Source organism: Delphinapterus leucas, chromosome 16 (assembly GCF_059928025.1).
Source record: "Delphinapterus leucas isolate spDelLeu-1000000601 "Yukka" chromosome 16, BTC_Dleu_Yukka2, whole genome shotgun sequence".
Taxonomy (NCBI): Eukaryota; Metazoa; Chordata; class Mammalia; order Artiodactyla; family Monodontidae; genus Delphinapterus; species Delphinapterus leucas.
This window is the reverse complement of record NC_143144.1, coordinates 56676208-56698788: the sequence shown is the minus strand read 5'-3', so window position 1 is coordinate 56698788 and position 22581 is coordinate 56676208. Positions and strand designations below refer to the sequence as shown.

The 22581-nt window shown below is 52.7% G+C and overlaps 1 protein-coding gene across 1 annotated transcript in view; it reads left to right on the top strand.

Moving 5' to 3' along the window:
• Positions 1 to 19239: 19239 nt before the first annotated feature.
• Positions 19240 to 22581, top strand: part of SLIT1 (slit guidance ligand 1) — a 58926-nt gene continuing 55584 nt past the window's right edge. Inside the window, exons 1-3 of the mRNA XM_089897983.1 lie at positions 19240 to 20036; positions 21481 to 21552; positions 22170 to 22241. Coding sequence (XP_089754109.1) covers positions 19825 to 20036; positions 21481 to 21552; positions 22170 to 22241 — 356 coding nt within the window. The 5' untranslated portion in view covers positions 19240 to 19824. The remainder of the gene's footprint in view (positions 20037 to 21480; positions 21553 to 22169; positions 22242 to 22581) is intronic.

Here is a 22581-nt window from a genome sequence, read left to right as displayed (position 1 = left end):
CCCTCTTCCAGGTAGAAGATGATAGAAATGATGCAGGGAACGTGTCTGAACAGGTCTACAGTGATGGGTTTTCTGATGCAGCTGCAAAGTTAAGTAGAAAAAAAATCAAAATAAATTGTGCTTTGAATCTATAGAGCTTGCCTTCTGCAAGAGACAGATTCTGAGCTCTGCGGCTTGGTGATAGAATTATATCAAACCAGAGTGACCTTTTGGTAGGAACAAAATTTGGTAGGACAAATAGGTATTTTCTCGACTTAGGTAAATGATCTCAAACACATTATAAAGGTTTTCTGCCTCCAGCCCCACCTCTGAGATTGAATGACCCTCCTCCTCTCACAGTGGGGAGTTTCCGTCTGTGAAGTAGGTAGGTGTCCTAGGATTGGAGCAGGACAGAGCCCTGCAGATATGTTCTGAACCAGAGGCCCCCTCAGAGGTCTTCTCCCATCCCCCAACACCAGAAGAGGGCGGCCTCAGTGGTCAAGGGCATGGGCTTTGGTGTCAGCCTGACCTGAGGGCCTCACTCTGCTCTGTTACCATCTGGGTGGCCTCGGGTTCCCAGTTTAACCTCTTGTGTAAATGGCAACAGGGAAAGTACCAAGGCCCAGAGCCTGGGAGATGCAAGTGCTCAATAAATAGTAGCTGCTGCTCTGGTCCCTCTTCGTGCCCCTTTTATCCTGCAACAGCTGTCTCAGCCTCAGTTTCCTCATCGTAAAAAATCTAGCCCCCAGGTTGTCAGGAGGCCTCAGTGCTTGCTTTCACTGCCTCCACCAGCTCCTCTGTAATTCAGTCACCTCCCAGCAGCCAGTTCTCTTAGAAAAATACTAATCAAATCTTGCCTAGCAGCTGTTTAACACCCTCTACCTCATGCAGAATCCAGCCCACTCCCCGGCCATGCCCACGAAGCCCTCCTCGCTGGTGCCTGCCTACGTTCGTTTCCAACCACGTCTCCTCCCTCCCGCTGGGCACGCTGGCCGTGCTGGCCTTGCTCCGTTCCCTGACACTTCACACCCCTGCCCACCTGACAGTCTTTCCCCTTCTGCTTCCTCTGCCTGGAATGCTCTTCCCCAGCACTCTGCATGGCTCCCTCCTTCTCACCATTTGGCTTCTCCTTGGACAGACAGGGCAGCCCCCACCGAACACCCTGGCCACAGACTCCCCCTTCCTTCCCAGTCACTCTCCAGCGTGATGCCTTGTTCTGTTTCCTTCAAAGCACTCGTCCATCTCTGAAATCAGCTTGGGGGGTTTGGGGTTGTACTACTTATAGTCTCTCTCTCCCCCACCAGAATGGAAACCCACGGAAACGTGGACTTCTTTTGTCTTGGTCGCTGTGGCCTGAGACCCCTGCCCAGTGCCCAGCATCCACAGAGGCTGCCTGAACCTCAGTGGCAAGGATGATGCCAACTCACCCGGCACTTACCACGTGCCAGCAGGGACTGATCAGACACTTTACACATACTCACTCATTGAATCCTCACAACAGCCTATGAGCTAGGTAGAATCATTATTTATTATTCTACTCCGCAGAAGAAGAAAGCGAGGCACAGAGGGGTTCGGTAGCAAGCTCAGAGTCACCCAGCTAGTAAGAGGCAGAGCCAGGATTCAAACCCAGACAGTCTGGCTGCAGAGTTTCTACTCTTAACTCACATGTAGAGTTTGTTGGATTTGCGGTGTGCACGAGAGAACGTGAACCATGCACCCTGCACACCCCTATTCCCTGTGACCCTGTCCCTCCATGATGGCAGCCTGTGCCTACTATGTCTTGTCGCCTAGCCTGCAGCCATCCAAGCTGAAGGTACTTCTCACTCCAAAGCCCTTCCCTTCCCAGCTACGAGTAAGGACAGCCCTTACCCCACCCAAGATCTGATTCTACCAGGAAGGGGTTGCAGTGGCCAGAGCTCCATTCTCACCTCTGCCTGGTGATTAGTGACATAGGATGTGTCCCCATGGGCAGGTCACCTGCAGGCTTCACACTCATCATCCAATCCTGATACCTCCAGCCATGGGCCAATTATCCCCTGGCCGCCAGTCTGCCTGAGAGAGGCCGGGGTGGCAGAGTCCAGCGCCCGAGAGGAGCCCCAGCAGCTCTCACGCTGAGCTCTTTTCATTTGCACCTTAGCTGGTTGTCAGGCATAGCCTGGACTCAGTGCCACCTCTCGCTGCTGTGAAAAGCCAAGCACCCAGTCCGTCTCCGCCTCAGAGCCTCGTCCCCAGTCATGGGGGTCTTGGCCTCTTTCTTTGTCTTTTTCTCTCATCTAGCTTCTCTCTTCTTCATGCTCTTCTTGCCCATTTCTCTCTATTGAACTCTCGTCTCCATCCCTCTGGCTCTGGTTCCCTTGCTTTTCCACAGATGGCTTTGCCATGTAACCTGAGCCTGGGAGTTGGCTGCTGCCTTCCCAGGACCACAGCCCATTGCTTTCCTGCACTTTCTCCCTCCAGAGTAAGCCCAAGATGCGCTGGCAGGCTGGGAGCCTGTGGGATTCCAGCTTCTAGTCTGGCCTCTACTGCTCATCTGATAAATAAACTTGGTCCAGCCTTTCCCTCCCTTGGTCTCTGGACCCTTCCCAGGGCCACCCATGAGGATGAGGGGAGTGCAGGGACATTAAACCAGAGCCACCTCGAAGGTGTGAGATGTGGTGCTTCCTTCCTTTCGTGGAGGTGGTCACCTTCGGGTTCTCCCACCCCCAGCACCTGCTCCTGGCTTCTAAGGTGCCCTCTTCCTCTCCCCCCTTTTCTTCTTTCTTCTTCCAACCCCAGAATGATGATGGACAGCCCAGCATCAGTAAGAGATAGAAAGTTGGGCCCATACACACAGATAAATACGCAGGTATCTTTGCTCAGCCATCTGACTTAAGTAGTGAACTTTCATCCAGGCTATAAATAGCTCTTTTTCTGAATAGTAACTTTGGCTGAATAGAAAAGGCTAATTTTAGGGCGACCAGGAAGGTCCTCTCTGCTCAGTGTTTCCTTTATGTTCCTTAAACCGATAGGATCTCACCACTGGTGAAGGCTGAGTCAAGAATCCGTTTTTGTTTTTTTTTAAATTTATTTATTTTAGGCTGCATTGGATCTTTGTTGCTGTGCGTGGGTTGGCTCTAGTTGCGGCGAGCGGGGGCTACTTTTCATTGAGGTGCGTGGGCCCCTTATTGTGATGGCTTCTCTTGTTGCGGAGCACAGGCTCTAGGTGCGCGGGCTTCAGTAGTTGTGGCGCACGGGCTTAGTTGCTCTGCGGCATAGTGGGATCTTCCGGGACCAGGGCTTGAACACGTGTCCCCTGCATTGGCAGGTGGATTCTTAACCACTGCACCACCAGGGAAGCCCAGGAATCCTCTTTTTAAAATGCACATACTTCGTGGAAGTTGGGGCTGTCATTTACCACCTAGTATGAACTACTCTTCCAGGCTCACTTTCCTCAACATTGATTAGCACCAGTCATCCAGTGGGATTGGAAATACTGAGAGAGAAAGGATTGGAGAAGGACGTAGCACTGTAAAGGGGGGTCCTAGGTTGGGGAGGACAAGGTGTGGGGCCTGAGGGGTGGCCACATGTGTAGAAAGGATTCTCCATCTTGGCCGCACCTAAGAATCTCCTAGGGAGCTTTGAAAAATCCCAATGCCCAGGCTCTCCCCCCAACTAATGAAATCAGAATCTCTGGGGTGGGGCCCAGGCATCAGTATTTTTTAAACCTCCCCAGGTGGTTCTGGTGTGCAGCCAAGTTTGAGAACCACTACTCTATCCAGTGCTTTGCAACTTGAACGTGCAAACAAATCACCTTATTAAATGTAGGATCTTTTTCCACAGGTAGGGGTTGGGGCCTGAGATTCCGTATTTCTATCAATGCCCATCCTGCACCTCTTCTGATCACACTTTGAAAAGCAAGGCTCTAGTTTCCCCTGTTCTTTCTCCAAACCGGCTTTGTTCTCAAACAATGAAAGATGAAAAGTGGGAAATATTGGCCAGGTTGACTAACACGCACCCCGCCACCCCAGTGCAGAGCTCTGGTAATCCTGAGTTGGAGCACAAGGTTAGACCCGAGGCCTTGGGCTCCCCAAGCTGGAATCAGACCTGGAATGTCACCCCCTTCCGGCTGGACCCTTGGTGCAGGAGGTGAAAGCAGTAAGCAGTGAACTCAGGCAGGCGTGCGGGGAGCGAGGGGGGTGCCTTTGTGCGCCTGCTGTGTCGTGGTGTGGCTGTAGATGTGGCCCAGATGATAGCCTGTCCCCTTGCGTTAGTGAGCGAGCTTTCCTCCAGCAGGCAGGCAAAGGGCAGATGTATCCTTCTCGACATCTGTGCTGTCATTATTATTATCAGGATGTGAGAGACTCGCAGACATGCAATGTGACAGTTGCAATGATGGAAACAGCGGAGGGTGTTATGAGACACGGAGGGGTGAGTAGATGGTGGTGGAGGACAGAGCAGAGAGGTGGACCAGAAGCAGGGCGGGACTAGAGAGGCTGTTTAGCTTTTCTCCCTGGGGGCTGTGGCCCTTCCCGCCGGAAACTATCACAGAGTCGGTGTGGATCCAGTTCAGAGCCTTTGCCCTTTGCTGGACAACAGGCCCCTCAAAGGAACAACAGCCATGCGTGGGATCACAGCAGGGGGCCTCATGCCCTTATCCTGTCAGTCCTGGAGGGGACCTGTTTTTAATGTCAAAACACCATAGACCTCCTCTCAAATGCTAGTTTGACCTTTTGAATAGCCAAAATCATCATCAAATCATTTACTGAATCCCCCTCTTTGCTGGACAAACATGCAGTAAACAGACATGGCCCTTGCCCATGGAATGCACAGTTTAATCGAGGAGATAAGCATTGACTAAATCATACCATGAATAGTCAATTGATTAAAACTATGGTAAGTGCTAAGAAGAAAAAAGCATGGGTACAGTTATGAGGTACCCATATGAGGTTCCCTTGGTGACTGAGAAAACACATCATGCCTTTGAAGAGGACCTTATGAATCCAGTAGTGCTTTTAACTGAATCTATATCTTATTTATCACAACCCATGTGAGAAGAATAAGAAGAGCAATAACAATAGCTCCCATTTATTGGTTTTAAGCTGCGAACCCACCTACCAAATCCTCATGGCACTCCTCTGAGATAAGGACTCTCAGTGTCCCCATTTTGACACGGAAAATAAGGCTCAGAGAGGTGGAGCCCAAGGTCCTACATAATTCATTCAGTCTGCAGATGGTGCTAGGGGTGCGTGAGGATGCCCAGATGTGGCAACAACTGCATGGTCCTTGAGACTCTGTAGCCCCACAGGTGGGGACTCCTGGTCTGGCTGTGAAGGAGATGAGGCAGGACAGCAGGGTACCTGACTGCACCAACCATTCCCTGGGGGAGGGCAGGGCTGCTGGAGCTGGCCTCCTAGAAGTTGGAGGTGTTTGCATCCCTCCTAGAGAATCGGGAATTGGGCGAACTGGGATGCTGAGATGAAATTTCCTGAGCCCGAACATCAGATTTTGGTGTTCACACTGGTGGTCAGAGCGCCCCCCCCAACCCTCTGTCTGTCTCTCCCGGAAGCTGGTCACCGCCACCACACCAGGAGGCCTGGGTGCCCTCTGTGTTCCAGGTTGTGCAGGGTTAGCCTCACTTCTACACCTAGATGAAGATTGGGGACAGGAGCCCTGGTGATCATTTATTTTGCTGGGGGCTCTTGGGTGGTGGCCCAGAGGGTGCGCCAGAGACTCTGTGAGAAGCCAGTGGCTGGTGGCCTTGGATCCTCCCCTTCAGGTGTCAGGTGCTCCCCTGCACGAGAACCCCTGCATTCTCAGAGGCCCAGGGGATGCTGCCTGTCTGTACTGACTTGTGACTGAAGCCCCTCGCCACAGGATTCCAAAGCTTGCCTCTTTGTTTTTCAAACATACGGGGGTTTGAAAGAAGTGACAGTTTCTGAGATACTTGTGGGAATCCAGGTGCAAGGAGAAGTCCATGGGCAATGCACATCCCAGCAGGGGCTGGCATTCTGCTCTCCCCATGGCCAGGCTGCTCAGGGAAAACATGCTAACCTCCCACCATTTTTGATGAGATGCATCTGAAATTTATTATACTATTATCTAAGTTCTAAAACAGAGGGTCCTGCACATAGTTTAACCTTTTCTTGATGACTCGCTGTCAACATTACGAATGTTCGTTACCATACTCTGCTTTCTAGGCTTTCACCTCCTCCCTCCCCGTTCATCTATCAAATGTCACTGCTGACATGTGTACGCTTCTAGACGCCTCCCCACCCACCTGTCCATCGCTTTGATGGTTCTAATGTGCTGAGCCAATGTAGCATAGTGGGTTAGCTTGTGGGCTCTGCAGTCAGACAGCCTGGGAAAGTTACGACACCTCAGTTATGCTACCTGGAAAACAGGTATGGTGAGAGGTTTTTTTTTTAATAGACTTTATTTTTTAGAGCAGTTTTAGGTTCAGGGCAAAATTGAGTGGAAAGCATGGACTGTTCCAATATACTCTCTACCCACCCCCGCCCCATGCCCTAACCTCTCCCACTGTCAACATCCACACCAGAGAGGTGGGAGTAATTTATCTCAGAAAGCTGTTTTAAGGATTAAATGAGATAATGCATATAAAACATATAAAATACCTAGCACAGTGCCAGGCTCATAATAAATCCTTAATATATGTAGCTATCATCATCAATAATAGTAACTGTGTGTTATACGAGCATCAGTGATGATCATTAAGGTCCTAAGGATTGAAATGAGCGGCTTTTGTGCAAGGATCTGACGTGGCCAGGGGATTTCTGAGCACTTCTCTGTGCTTTGCTCTATGTCCAGGCAGCGGGAGATCTTAGTTCTGGAGAAATGGGGCAGTATTGAGCTTCACCTCTGTCTAGAAGTAGCTTAGTGACGTGGATTGTGCTCAGCACATGCCTCTCCTAAGTCTACGAATGGGTCCCTTGATGCTCATGTGGGGCTCTCCTGACCCTCTGTGTATATACTGTGAGCCAGACTCTCTGTGGGCTTATAAAAAAAAAAAAGCTGGTGATACAAGGTTTGGCGTGTGGGCCACCTGGGTAAGGTGGAAGGTGGCTGGAACCCAAGGTCTTTGGGTTCTGGTCTTTAGCCTTGACCAGAAGAAGAGCTGCTGAGAGGCTTCAGCACCACGGACAGCTCCGCGCCCAGCCCCTCCGCCTGGCTTTTCTGGGCTTTCTTGCTGCTGTTGCCACCTGCAGAACACACTCAGCCAACTAGACACTTTCCTTGCCTTGTAACATGACAAGGCTCTGTCTTTCTGCCTGTCTGGGAGGTACTTAAGGGTCTTACACCCTTTGGGCATCCCTGTGAGTGTATATGGAGGGGACGTGAGGGGCTGCAAATATTCTGGGGAGGCTGACCTCGTGCCATTCCAGTCCCCCAAGCTCCCCTTTTCTTCTGAGAAACTCCTAAGACCAAGACTCAGACAGGGCCTGGACTGCTCTGAAGGGGATGGGGGGACAGTGGGCGAGGTCTTTGGTAAAAGAAATGGACCCCATTTTCCCCTTACGGGTCAGGGAGGAGAGGATTGGGAATGCCTCAGGGGCTCAGTGATCCTCTGTTGGCCTCCTTGGTGGACCACTCCTGCCGTGGACTTCAGTCAGACGTCTGTTCTGGCATTAGGTGCCGTGCCGCATCGGCCAGGGCCCCCAAGTTCTCCCTGGGGAAACTCAAACTAACAACTTGGTCACTTGTCCTGAGTGGAGCCCCCTCCCCGCGCACAGCTTGGATTCTACTTGCCCAGTCCTGTTGCCCCTGTGCCTGGGTCTTTCTCTTCCCAAACCACATTGAATCCTGCCCATACCACTCCCAGGTCCTTATGAGGGACAACCCAGAGTCTGCCCTCAGAGCTGGATAAACTTAACTGAGAAAAATGATATGAATGAAGGATGGTCTGCGTGCATGCATCCCTCAAAATATTCTAAAATCCACCCTGGCTCAAGGCAGGCCAGTGGAGAGCAGCGCATGGGGTGAGGTTGACTTGTCTGCAGAACGACTTCTCCTGAGCTCTGATCCCAGGCCATTAGCCTGGACTGGCAGTGTATAAGTAATTGCCCTGTGAAACACACTGCTGTGTCAGAAGCAGACCAATTTACCAAATGTCATTTTGCTAAAAGCCAATTTGCCAAAAGTCAATTCACTGAATGGCCAGTTTGTCAAATGACCAATTCATCAAATTGACTTACTTTCTTTTTTTTTTTTTTTTTTTTTTTTTTTTGCGGAGCACAGGCTCTGGACGCGCAGGCTCAGCGGCCATGGCTCACGGGCCTAGCCGCTCTGTGGCATGTGGGATCTTCCTGGACTGGGGCACAAACCCATGTCCCCTGCATTGGCAGGCGGACTCTCAACCACTGCGCCACCAGGGAAGCCCGACTTACTTTCTTTAACTACTTTGTGTGAGTCGACTGGTTTGCGTTTCACCCTTATGATAGTATTTTCAGGACTGGCCCATTTGTCTCTGGCCCCGCTCCTGGTGTTTGAACCACGGTGAGCCCAGCCCCAGTCTCCCTGTGACCGCCAGGAGCTGGGGCAGGGAAACCCAACAGCCCCTGAAAGGCCTTTGTGAAGACAAATGGGAAACAACCCAACTAAAACCAAATTGGTAAAGGAAACAAAAGAAATTTAGCAAATGGGCCCTTTGGAGAACTGGCTGATCTGTGACTTGGCTTCTGGGGAAGTGACTCAGAAACAGGCAACCTAATATCCTTGAGCCTCCTTTGGGGATGCCGGTAAATGTCCTGCTTTTCTGTTCTGCTGCTGCCTCTTTATGGGACCCGTACGAAGCCTCCATGCTTGGTTTTATTTATTTATTTATTTAAAAGTTTATTTATTTATTTATTGGCTACGTTGGGTCTTCGTTGCTGCACGCGGGCTTTCTCCAGTTGCGGCAAGCAGGGGCTACTCTTTGTTACGGTGCGTGGGCTTCTCATTGCGGTGGCTTCTCTTGTTGCGGAGCACGGGCTCTAGGTGCGCAGGCTCAGTAGTTGTGGCGCACGGGCTTAGCTGCTCCGCGGCATGTGGGATCCTCCTGGACCAGGGCTCGAACCCGTGTCCCCTGCATTGGCAGGTGGATTCTTAGCCACTGCGCCACCAGGGAAGTCCCCCGTGCTTGGTTTTAGAACGAGGAAAGGCCATGCCTCTCCCCCAAGCTTGTTTTCATCTGTGGACTTGGTGAACTGTATGCACAGCAGTCTCCATATCCTCCTAGGCTGGGAGAAGCCCAGGCCCATGTGTAGCAGACGCAGAGGCTTTTGTAGGGTGTACTGCTCCCTCTTGTTAGATATGTCTACTCACTTTTGTCTTTTTTTTTTTTAACTCTTCTTCTGGTTCCTGTTATCTTACTCCATTTTATAATGTATCCCTAAAACTGCCTTAATTCCTTCCTGAAACAAGGCAAAGAAGGAATCCAGACCAGCTCTGAAGGCTCTTCTGTTGGCCCAGGTCCCAGGCCTGCCCTGCGGGGCCCCAAGGTCCTCGCTCCTCCAACATCAGCATCTCAGCCCATCCCACTGGACCCTGAGGTCTCATCCTGGAGCAGGGCACTGTACCTGCTCTTCAGGGAGATGTGTAAGCAGACGTGAACTGCTGCAACGGAGACAGATGCCATCCTACCCTGGGATACAGCATCTCACCCGGCACAGTCAAAATGCTCATGTGCCCACAGGGCCTGCTTTCCCGCCTCCTTGTCTGTTTGATGTTGATTCCCAGTCCTTCATCACTTTGGGGTGGGCGCTGTTTCTGCCGCCCTCTGTGCGGTGTCCTCTCAGCCTGGGGATTTCCCCACCGCTTAGAATTGTGAGCCCCAATTCTTTGGGTGTTGGTCACCTCAAAGATTTTTTTCCACCTTTGTCTCCTCTGGGGAGGATCAGGGAGGCAGGACATTAGCATTTGTTGAATGCCTTCAAAGCACCGCGCACTGGAATCAGTGCTTAAATGTTGTTTTTAAAAACTTTTCATTGAAGTATAACATATATTCAGGAAAGTGCAAATTTCTGTACATGTGTTATGTATTTTCGTATATATAACTCGCTGAATTTTCACAAAGTGATCACACCCATATAACCAGCAAGAGATCAAGAATGAAAACATCACGAGCACCCAGAAGCCTCTTGTTCCTCCTTCCAGTCATTAATCCCCTCACACCAGTAACCACGGTCCTGATTCCTAACAGCATAGATGCGTTTTGCCTATCTTTGTGCTTTATTTAAATGGCACATGTGGTATCTAATCCTCACTATATAACCCAGCAAGAGGGAGCTGTGGTGAACTCTCCTTTACACGTGAGCAACCAGATTCAGAGAGGTTGAGTAACTTCCCAAGGTCACACAGGCAGTAAATGGTGGAGCTTGGAATCAAACCCAGGGTTGTTTGGCTCCGAAGCTCATGTTCTTTTCTCTATATCTTGATTCTTTCTCCTGCTGAACGCCCCTGCCCCTTCCCCACTGTGTGCCTGGGCTGGGAATCTCTGAAGTTATTGGTCCTAACGACTCAAATGTGTCTGGGACAAGAGCCTTGTCTTCCCCAGTGCATCCCTGCTCAGGACTCAGCAGAATGCCTGGAGCTTCTTGGGGGCTCAGTGCATGGTGGTTGATTACAGGGAAGGCCTTACCCGGCACTCACATTAAGAGGGGCTTGCATTCCCCCGCCTCCTTCATTTGCCCAATTGCCGTTATCGTGTTCTTGCCATGGTGGCTGGGACCTGTGCCTTCTGGTCTGTTTCCTGTTTGTCCTTGAGCCACTCACTCCTGAATGGGACTCCAGCCTCTGAGCAGCTTTCCTTGGCAGGGCTCTGTGGTTGCTTTGTGGGGTGTGTGCATCTCCTCTGATATCTCTATTGTGGGAATTGATTGCAGTGATCGGTAGCTGCATGACAAACAGCCCAATTCACAGAAATGTTACCCAGGCTGGTTTTATGGCGCCGCGATCCAGGGCTGCTTAATGTCTCTTCCTAATGAGGTTTCTGCAACATTAACTCCGTGGGTCTAGAGGGAGGGGGGGCTGGCCACAGGAGGGTGTGTGGCTTCGGGGTGGTGTGGTGGACAGGAGAGGAAGGGCATCTCTCCTGCTGACGGTGCCTGGCGTGCACTGGTAGCTTGGAGCAGCCCATTTTTCCTGCAAAGCTCCAACCCCACCATCTATGGTGTGAGCCTCCAAAATTACCTACGGGAGTTTGGACATCAGGAATTCCTTGGGAAAATACTGTGTGTTGAACACTTTTTAAAATCTCAAGGCCTCACAGAGCATGCGTGAGCTTTAATTCCATGAATATCGTAACCACCTTAGGAGGAGAGGGGTGGAGAAGGAGAGGGGTCAGACCTGGACCACCCAGCAATTAGTAGGGGTGGTTTGAAGCCTTGGCGGCAACATGATTGCCACCTACTGTGTGCCAGACAGTCTTTGGGATACATTCATACCTTTGTCTGTTTGCCCCTCATAAGCTTGTTACAGATGAGGAAACTGAGGCGCAAAGAGACAGCCAGTTGATTCTGAGCTTGCTTTTGAACCCAGGTCGCCTGGCTCCCCTCCCAGACCAGCTACTGCCTGGCCAGCACCTCACCCTCCCCTCACTGAGGCTCCTTTGGGGGACACAGGCTTATCTGACGGCCCCTGCCATTTATCCTAGCTGGCCTGACTCTGGCCCTCGGGAGGAGAGAAGAGGGGATCGGGGAGCCCAAGGATTAGCAAGGGGAACTGGCTACTTAGTGCAGCCTTAGGAGAAGACAGAGGCAGCTCCCAGGTGGGGTGCGGGTGTCTTTCCTTTGTTTTGACAACAGCAGGGGAGCAGGGCCCAAGATCAAAGGAAACTAGGCTGTGGATGGTGGGACCAGTTCCCCCTTCACCCCACCACCGGCCTGTCCTTTGATACTACTCCCTGGTCTCTTCTGCACTCTCCCCCTTCCCCCGACCCAAACTTGACTTCTGGAGTTGATGAAACAAACTCATCCACACTGAGAATCAGCCCCTGATAAGCCTTCAGTTTGCTCTCCTGGGAGCACCTGAGATTTATGAATGACAAAGTCCCAGTCATTACCTTGAGGTTGGAGCCCAGGCAGAAAGGGTTCAGGTCCTTATCACCAAATGTCTCTCAGGAACCCGCCTTGAAGGTCACTTGGAGACAGGTGCACGCACATGCCACGTACCCACGGAGGGTAGATCTGGGGCCCCTGAATATTGTCCGTGGGCTGGGGAGCCTGGGCGGGGAGGGGTAACTGCAGAACTAATTTCCCTCCTGGGTGGAAAGGGTAGGATTTGAGAGGAGGCTCGAAGGATAGGCAGAGACAAAGGAAGGATGGTCCTGCCAGATCTCAGGAGCACCTTAGATGCGGGTGTGCACCTGGCATCCCAGCCCTGGGGTGCATCCTGCAGCAGGGACCTGGGGTACAGAGCAGCCCCCTGGGGCTCTGTCTTCCAGCCCCTGGCTGGGGCCCTGAGCTGGAGCAGTGGTTCCTGTTGGCATGGAGGAGCTGAGTGCCTCTCAGGCAGCTTCCCCCTGCCCCAACCCCAGCAGGAATGTAGGGAGGGCGGTGGTACTAATGTTGTGGCTGTCACTGCCCTGCCTCTGGTGAGCACCTCCTCTGTTCCCCATGAAGGTGGGCAGTGGCATGCCACAGGTGACAGGTCAGAGGCTGCTCTTCCCTCTCTCCACTCAGTGGGGGTGTCTGTGTCCAAGTCTCTTCCCATCCCGCCCCCTAAGGAGTGGGAGTTGTCTCCTCTGCCCCTGGCTTTGGAAAGCTGGCGGGTACAGGGGCTACAACCCCTTTGCTTTAGCCCTAGCTGGGGACAGGAAGAGTTTTAAGCTTCCCTCTGTCAGATGCAGCACTGTTCTTTTTAAAAATTTTTTTATTTATTTGTTTTACTGCGCGCGGGCTTTTCTCTAGTTGCGGCAAGCGGGGGCTAATCTTTGTTGCGGTGCGTGGGCTTTTCATTGTGGTGGCTTCTCTTGTTGTGGAGCACGGGCTCTAGGTGCGCAGGCTTCAGTAGTTGTGGCACACGGGCTCAGTAGTTGTGGCTCGCGGGCTCTAGAGCGCAGGCTCAGTAGTTGTGGCACACGGGCTTAGTTGCTCCGTGGCATGTGGGATCTTCCTGGACCAGGGCTCGAACCTGTGTCCCCTGCATTGACAGGCGGTTTCTTAACCACTGCACCATTAGGGAAGTCCCAGCACTTTTCAAACTTAAATATGCATATGAATCACCTGGGGGGATCTTACTAAAATGCAGATTCTGATTCAGTAGGCGGGGCTAGAAAGTTCATATTTCTAAAACTCCCAGGTGGCTCCGATGCTGCTGGTTCAGGTGCCAGAGACGTGGGTGCTGAGTCACCAGCTGAGGGTCCTTGGGTGGCACTTAGCATCCGCAGCAGCATGAGGGAGGCTGCCCGGAGCTGGGCTCACCCGTGTGTGATTTAATCCTCCCGACCTCACTGGGAGGTAGTGCTGTTGGAAGGGGAGACCCAGGGGCTAGGAACTAACCGCCGGTCTTGCCCGAGATCACACAGTGGGCTGGTGGCAGAGCCAGCCTCCAGCCTCATCCCCCTGATTCCAAGACCTGGAGTTTTTCTTTTTTTTTACATCTTTATTAGAGTATAATTGCTTTACAATAGTATATTAGTTTCTGATTTGTAACAAAGTGAATCAGCTATACACATACATATATGTTCCCATATCGCTTCCCTCTTGCGTCTCCCTCCTTCCCACCCTCCCTATCCCACCCCTCTAGGTGGTCACAAAGCACTGAGCTGATCTCCCTGTGCTATGCGGCTGCTTCCCACTAGCTATCTACCTTATGTTTGTTAGTGTATATATGTCCATGCCACTCTCTTGCTTTGTCCCAGCTTCCCCTTCCCCCTCCCCATATCCTCAAGTCCATTCTCTAGTAGCTCTGCGTCTTTATTCCTGTCTTACCCCTAGGTTCTTCATGACATTTTTTTCTTCTTAAATTCCATATATATGTGTTAGCATACAGTATTTGTCTTTCTCTTTCTGACTTACTTCAATCTGTATGACAGACTCTAGCAAGACCTGGATTTTTCCACCCTGACCCTCCCTGGCCCCCCAGCCCTGAGGCCCATGAAGACGATTAGCGGTGGCAGCTGACTCTGCCAATCCCGGCCAAGAGCACTGCACACAGCCTCAGTTAGGCCCCATGACCCCACAGTCATTCCCACTTTACTGAGGAGGAGACTGAGGCTCAAGGCGTTAGGAAACTGCCAGGAGGTCCCTCGGTGGGGAGGTACGTGGCCGGCTTCAAGGCCCAAGGCCCAAGTCCTTAATCCGCTAAGGGAGCCCTGGGGGAGGTGGCCTGGAACTGTCGGGCTGCCCTGGTTTCCTCCATCCCCATACTGGGCGAGCACACGGTAACCAGCGGGCGAGGGAACAGGCCAGGTTGCCCAGAGCCTCCGTGTGGCTTGAAAGGCAGACAGAGCAGGCCCCCAGCTCTGCAGTGGGGCCGGCAGGGAGGTGGCTCTGGCTGGTGCCCAGCATCTCTGGCTGGAAACGCCCCCTGTGCTGATCCCCTCAGGCCGGTCTGCCAGCAGGACCCAGTCTGGTTAGAGCGTGAAGGGGGATTAGCAGAGAGAACATGGGGTCCTGACCTCGGCTTTCTAGCCCCTGCCTCTCCCGGCCCTGGCAGAGGCTGGAGGGATTGGCAGTGTGCAGGAGGAGGGGCGGTGCCCAAGCCAGGCTGTGGGCTTGCTACCCCCTTCTCTTCAGGGAAGGGGGACCCAGCTGGGGTCATTGGGGGTGTCCCAGACCCCGGGGGTGGAGGTACTGGCAGCAGCTCGCGTCTCAGGGCCCTTGATCTTGGGTGGTGGGATTCAGGCAGGGGGATCTTTGCCTGCAGCACCCTTACCTCGAGTCCCCCGGGTGGACCCCAGGGGCTCCAGCTCCCTGTCCTCCTATGGGTCCTGGGAGAGTCACTTGCCTTCCTCAGAGGCTCCCCCACCTCTCTGCTCATGCTGCTGGGACCACCTCAGAGCCATGGAGGGTTATTACTGAAGTTCCGCAAAGATGGGTGAAGGGAAGGGCAGGGTTGATTATAACACCGTTGGCAACAAGCGCTTCTTCCCCCAGCCCCCTTCAGAGCCCTCACACATTGGGTGAGTGTTAGGCAGAGCAAGTACAACCATACCCAGTGCACGGGGAAGAGGTCTGGTCTCACGAAGTTCACACAGAACCAGCCATCCTGCCCCAAGCCCCTGCTTTTCCCTCTCAGTCACATGGCCTGTCCTAACTCTTTGCTTTAATCCAGAAAATGCAGAGGGATTGGAGCAAGAGAATCATGGAAGGATCCACTTTAGTTCAGTTCAGCTAAAAATTACTGAGCCTCTGCAACGCACCAGGTGTCCAGGGACTGTCTGGAGGCAGAGAGGGGTGTTAACCAAAAATCAGTATTTTATTACATCCAGTGCACAAATATTTCATTATAAACCTGGATTAGTGCTGAGAAGAGAAAGCGTCGGGGCCCTGGGAGCCTGCAGCAGAGGGAGCTGTCAGAGGAGGTGTCTGTAGACTGAGATGTGAAGGATGAATAGAAGTTACCATTCCTCCTCAAGAGTGGAGGAATAGTCTCGGCAGAGGGAATGGAAGTGCGGAGGTCCTGTGGCAGGAGGGATTCGAGGCAATGAAGGAACGGCAGCACATGTGGAGTCATGGGCAGGGGTGAGAGCACCCAGTGCCTGTCACATCAGAGCCTGCAAGGTAGGTACCACTTCTCACCCACATTTTGCAGATGAGAAAACTGAGGCCAGAGAGGTTAGTGACTCACCCAAGACCACATGATTTAAGTGGGTGAGACAGGGCTCGTTGAACCCAAGTCTCCAGGGTGACACTCAGCTGTGGGCATTCTCCTCTATGTCCTGGCCTCTCAGTGTGTGCTTCCTGGACCAGCAGCCTCTGTATCCCCTGGGAGCTTGTCAGAAATCTAGGACCTTATCCTTTCCCGTAGAATCTGTCCCCAGCCGGTCCCTTGTCTGGTTGCTGCATCCTTGCTCTCGAATCTGCTTCTCGCTGTCCTGCCTGAGGCGTCCTTCTGAGCTGCTGTCTGCCCTGTGGTTCTGTGCCCTGTGCTTCCCCCTGGCCAGGATCGGGCCATCAGCTGCTCCGGGTTTGGGTTTGTCCTTCCAGCTCCACAGCCCACCCTCTCCCAGGATGGCCTCTCTCAGTGTATCTCATTCTGCCCCGACATACCGCAGGCCACGCACCTCACTTCAGGGTCTCTGACAAGGTCACCGAGGGAGAATAGGGCAACATCGATCAAGTTTCAGGGAGAAAAAGGAGGCTCAGGGCCTGGGAAAATATGATGAGAAAAGTTGTAGGTGGTACATTTGAAGTTTGCATGCCAACCTGGTGAAAATGGATATAAGAAACTTTATTTCAAAGAGGTTTGGGAAAGACAAAACAGTTGTTGACCAGGTAGGGGATCAACGGGGCAAAAAAATGAATAGCTTTGTTTGGGTTTGCCAAATGGCTGAGCAAGCATCCAAGTCCGGGGAAGGCTTCTGGCGCCCCCTACTGAGATAACTGGAGACAACAGTCAGAACCTTAGCAAAGGGATAGGCGGACTGTGCTTAATTAAGGCTGGACAAAAGCCCACATTTCTTTTCTTTCTTTCTTTTTTTTTTTTCTTAAGAGTTTTATTTATTTATTTATTTTAAGATTTTTTAAAATGTGGGCCATTTTTAAAGTCTTTATTGAATTTGTTACAATACTGCTTCTGTTTTATGTTTTGGTTTTTTGGCCCCGAGTCATGTGGGATCTTAGCTCCCCCGGACCAGGGATCGAACCTGCACCCGCTGCATTTGAAGGCAAAGTCTTAACCATTGGACCACCAAAGAAGTCCCCAACATTTCTTAAGTATTGCCAAATGGAGGTACTAGAACAGAAGCATAAATATTTACATGAGCTCTCTTAATCTTCTTCAAAGCCCTGCGTGGTAGGTATTTTAATCCCCATATTACAAATAGGGAAATTGAAGCTCTCGGGCATGTAACTTCTAATGTAAATGGCAGAAGCAGGAACTGAACTTAGATCCTTCCCTTGCAGAGCTCGGGTTCTCTCCACCACCCTCTCTGCTGTCAGCACTCTGCATTTTCCTCCGCCTTTCAAGGCTCACCTGTTTCCCTCTGGTCTAGAGGCTGGCCTCTTTAAGGTCTCAAATTCAGTTTCCTTTACTCATTTTAACAGTGTGAGCACTGGCTCACTACTGTGGCCTGGCCCTGGTGGATCAACACCCACCCCTGGACCCTTACCTCAGTAATTGGCACTTGGTGTCCACTGGGGGCAGCGTCTTTTCTCTATAAGCTTTGGTGCCCCAGAGCCATGTCTAAAAGGCCATCAGATCACACCCCTCTCTGGTCTAACCTGTCGCCTTCTCTGGTCTGCATGGCTTTTTCCTGCCAACACTCTCTTCCCAGCACCTCCTGCTCTCAGCTGCTCCTGGATCATGCCAGGCTCGATGCGTCCTGCCTTTGACAGACCGTTCCTGCCCCTCCCTTTCCCACTTAGCTCCCGGTGTGTATCCTTATAGAATTGCTCTGCCTGAATCATACTTTGATGTGATGTTATTATAAGAAACAGACACTTGAAACCCATTTATTATAAGGATCTAACGTTATTGATTAGGACACACAGTCATTTTTTATAAAGACCCCTGAGAAATTCTTGTCTCATCTTAGTGCCAAAACCAGCTCTACTCCCGAGAAACTGTGTCTTTTGAATTTATACATATATCGGGGATGCAGTTAACTGACCAGTTTTCCCTTTTCACATCAGCTCTCAGAAAGCTTAGAACCTACCCCCTGTCCCGACCAGGCAGCTGTGTGGATCACGTGGTGCTGCATGCTTGGTGTCCGATATTGATTCGTCTTTTCTTTGCCCTACTTTTTACTCCTGCTCTCTTGCTGTTTTATAAATCCCTATAAGTCACCTTAAAGCCTTTCTGGAACAAGGTCGGCCTAAATCAATAAACTAGTCGATACAAGGGAGAAACCTTCTTGCGGGATTGTAGTGAGGATTAAACGGAATAATGGTTGCGAGCTGTCAGCCCAGAGTTTCCTCCCAAGCTTGGCTGAAGGGCGAAGTGCTAGCTAGGGCTGAGATGAGGGTGCTACCAGAGGTCCCCACTCCTGGGCACCCTCCATCTTTCTGAAATCTGGGAGGCCGGGAGGAGAGGGGAGAGAAGCTGCTGTCACATTAAGGGACAGGCACAGGCCTATTATAGTGAAGCCAGACACAGCGGGGATGTAGTTTTGGAGGAGAGAGAGGAGAGGCTGTGTCACAGGCTTGAGACGCCTTCCTTCAAGGAGAGACCGAGCAGGGAACAGGGGGTGTGATGGTGACGAAGCCCTTTTGGACCACAGGTGCTTGGGGCCGGTTAGGCAGCTCGGGGACAGGAGGGGTCGGGGTTTGGAGGGGAGGGAGCTCACAGAGGTTAGCTCACACTCTGTGCAGGGGGCAGGGTTTGGGGCGGTTTGTGGGGCAGGCCTTGCAAGGCTTGTATTCCCCCACTTTGCACACAAGGAAACTGGGGCTCAGGAGGGAAAGGCTGAGCCACAGATGCACAGCCAGAAGGTGGGGAACCGGGATTCGAACCTGCCTTTCTGAGGTCAGGGCCCCATGCGCTCTGCTGCGATGCTTCTGTTTTGTTGTCTCAGCAGAAAAACCCAGACAGAGGGGAGCAGTTCCCGCAGCTCAGGGGAAAGTGCACTGAGTGGCCCTGTGGGCTGTGTTCTCAGATTTGAGGTGAACCCTGAGGCCCGTGGGGTGAATGGTTGAAGGGATGGAGATGGTCAAAGCCCCATGGGCCTGGCCCAGGAGGAGGGTCCGGGGTCTGCAGAACTGCCCGTCCCACGTGGGGACAGGCAGCCCTGGCCGTCTGAGGTTGCAGTTCCTCCCAGGGCTGCTGTGCAAGGGGAGGCTCTGGAACCTGACTGCCAGTTTCAGATTCTGGAGCCGCCACCCGCCAACCCGCCAGTGTTCCCTCAAAAAAGCTGTGTAACTTCCGTGAGCCTCCCTCTTGTCCTTTGCGAAAGGGGGACGGCAGTAGTATTTGCCCCACGGTTAGTGCGAGGCTCAGACGCACTCAACTTGTAACACGCGGGGTGGTGCAGGCGTTGGGGGGCGGTTGTTATCAGCACGGTGGGAAGCAAAGGGGCGTTCCGCAATGAGGATTGAGAGAGGGAGGAGAGGCAGGTGGACAGGTGCCTGAGGCCCAATCCTGCTGGGGAGCAGAAGCTGAGTTGCTGAGTCCCTGCAACGCCTCCTCCCTCACTTCAGGACTTTAATAATGGGGAGGTGATGGAGTCCTCAGAGGTCCCTGCCCTCCAAGCCCCAGGGCAGGGATGCAGCACGGCAGTCCCTAGGCCAGCACGCTCAGTGCCCCGTGTGGATCCAGGCTCAATGGCAGCCCTGCCCCCTGCAGTCCCCGAGACCATGGGGTCTGGAGTCAGACCCAGCCTGGAGTTCACAACCTGGTGGGCCACCTGCTGGCTGGGTTATCTGGGGTCCAGCTGTGCCTTCTTCTGAAGCCTCCATTCCTGGTCAGTAAAACAGATCAGGAACGGTAGTTAGACTCGCTATAGGTATCAGGGCAGCTGTGGGCCCCGTCGAGAAGCTCCTTCTTTGCTTGCTCCTTTGCAGCCCTGGACGATGCCTTGGGGGCTGAGCTGACCCTGGTGGGTCTGGTGGGCAGGCTTGGGGGCTGGCAGAGCTGATCCCTGCTGCCCCAGGCTGCACCCCCCAGCTGCAACCCCTCTGCCCAGAGAAGGGGAGGTGGCTGGGGACCGAGTTCCAGCTCATTTATTCACTCATTCATTCATTCGACAAATGTTTACCCAGTGACCTTTGCATGCCAAGCACTGTCCCAGGTGCTGGGATACAGCTGCGTCTGGTCTGGGCACTGCCTGGCCTGCTTGACCTCCCTGACTCATCAGGGCACTCTGGAGAAATCTTTTCTGACAGTGCTCTCCCTCTGGCTTTGTCTCGCAGGGACCTGAGTGAGAACGGCATCCAGGCCATCCCCAGAAGGGCTTTTCGTGGAGCCACAGACCTCAAAAATTTGTGAGTATGGGCCTGGGAGGGAGAGGGGCTTGGGGACTGTCGGGCCACCCCTGTCAGCATCCTTATGGGTCTCCCCAAGCCCTGTGGTCCAGGCAGCCGAGGAGCTGGCCTGGGCTCTGAGATGGCTCGTGCCAGCATGGTCTTCTGGAACAGTCTGGGGCTGGAGAAAACAGGCAACCTTTTGGGGCCAGGTGGAAGGGAGTGTCATGAACTGTGGGGTGCTTGGGTGATGTCCTTGTTCCATTGCAATGGACAGTCTCTGTGCCCTTACCCTCCAGTAGGTGGGGAGAGCTGGGTCTGAATGTTTTCTTGCAGGTCCATATTGTATAAGCTGCTGCAAGTCAGTTAACTTCACTGAGCCTCTATATATTGTTTTGCAAAATGGGGACATCATATTTATCTCACAGCTCGCTCTGAGGTTTAAATGAGATATGGAAATAAATACACTTTGTTGAATGCTATTTTTTAAATTTTATTTATTTTATTTTATTTTTGGCTGCGTTAGGTCTTTGTTACTGCACACGGGCTTTTCTCTAGTTGCGGTGAGCAGGGGCTACTCTTCGTTGTGGTGCACGGGCCTCTCGCTGCGGTGGCTTCTGTTGTTGCGGAACACAGGCTCTAGGCATACAGGCTTCAGTAGTTGTGGCACGTGGGCTCAGCAGTTGTGGCTTACAGGCTCTAGAGCGCAGGCTCAGTAGTTGTGGCGCACGGGCTTAGTTGTCCACAGCTAAGCATGTGGGATCTTCCCAGACCAGGGCTTGAACCCATGTACCCTGCATTGGCAGGCAGACTCTTAACCACTGTGCCACCAGGGAAGCCGAATGCTATTTAAATATAATGGTTTATTTCTATTACTCAAATTTATTCTGGTCCAGGCTTACACTCCACCCCAACCCAGGTCTGACTGCCATGGTGATGGCAAATGCCTGGCACGCTTGTCACTCCCTGACCCTCGTGCCTGTAGTAGACATTGGTAATTGATCACCGCGTTCTTTCCCAAGGAGCCCAATCACAGCTTCAGTTTATTCTGGGAGCAGCAGTCCAGGTAGCCACTGTGAGTCGGTCTCACTTGGCACTCAGGCTGAAATCTGTTTGCCGGCTGTGGCTGCCATGGCTCCTGTGACAGACTCTGATTTTACAGCCACCAGCAAGCACCCTCTAGGTGGTCTTCAGAGAGGGGGCGGTGCCTGCTCCCCAGGAAATATGCAAGGTTGGGGAGAGGAGTATAATATAACTTATTTATACTTACTGTTTTAACTAAAAATGAGAAAGAATTTAAGCTTTTATTAACATTTACTATTTGGATCAACACGTATGTACTGGACAAATGATTGGGGTCAGGTCTTTTTTTTTTTTAAACTAATGGAGTGGTTGATCAGAATGCCTGGACATCCCCGCTGTAGGCAACAAGCCATCCTCTCTATAACCTTCCTTTGCTCCACAGACAGCTGGACAAGAACCAGATCAGCTGCATTGAGGAAGGAGCTTTCCGGGCTCTGCGGGGGCTGGAAGTGCTGTAAGTGAAACATAGGAAGGGAAACAGAGGCAGGAGAGCTGGCTATCACGGGCGCTGAGGCCCAAGCAGCTGGTGTTTGGGCTGGGAAGCCCCACAGGAGGCGGGAGGCCTGGGAAGTGGGTGCCAAGCCCAGGGCAGAGGCCTGCTCTCTGCTCTCCTAGACTTGTCGCCAAGGACGGAAGGGCGTGTACTCCTGGGGTCATGCCTGTGGCAGTGTGACCCAGGCTTAAACTGCTCGTGATGAAGCCCAGGGCGAGTGGCTGTGTCTCTCTGGAGTTTCTAACACACAAGGCTGCAGTGCCTCGCCTTTCTCCCTCCGTCTGTACAAACCCCACGCTCTCTTCCAGGCCAGCCCGAGCCTGCACCCATCCTCACCTTCTGTGTCCCCCACCCCCGTCCTACCAGCCTGGGGGTCTGTGGTGCAGCTGCCTCTTCATCACTGTCCCAGCTCAGGGGTCTCCCTGAGGGTGACTCTCCGGCGTAGCCCCCGGGTCCAGCCCAGGGCTGGTCACCTCGAGGGCAGACTGTGAGCCAGTGTGAGGGAGAAGCTGTGCCCGTCCTTCCCACGCGGCTTACTGCTGGGCGGACGCTCAGTGACTCTGGCTTCCCTCTTTCAGGACTCTGAACAACAACAGCATCACCACCATCCCCGTGTCCAGCTTCAACCACATGCCCAAGCTGCGGACCTTGTGAGTCAGCCCGGGGCGGCCGGGAGCACAGTGCTGAGCAGGGGAGGTGCCGGGGGCAGAGGGGAAGGAGCTCGGCCTCCTCTGCACCCCCGGAGGCCACCTCAGGGCGGGGGCTGAGTGGAGTTGGGGGAGGGGGAGGTGATCTACAACGGAAGGACGTCGAATGTCATTTATAGTTGATGTTTTCCTTGGACAACAAATGATTTGTTTTGTGTTTGAAGATGAGTTAGGTGATTTGGGCAGTGGGTCTACGTGAGCTCAGTGAGATGCATCTTCACTGGGCACACTCCAGCCGAAGGGGTGCCCCCTCGCACCCGCCGAGCCCGCTGGGAGGGAAGGG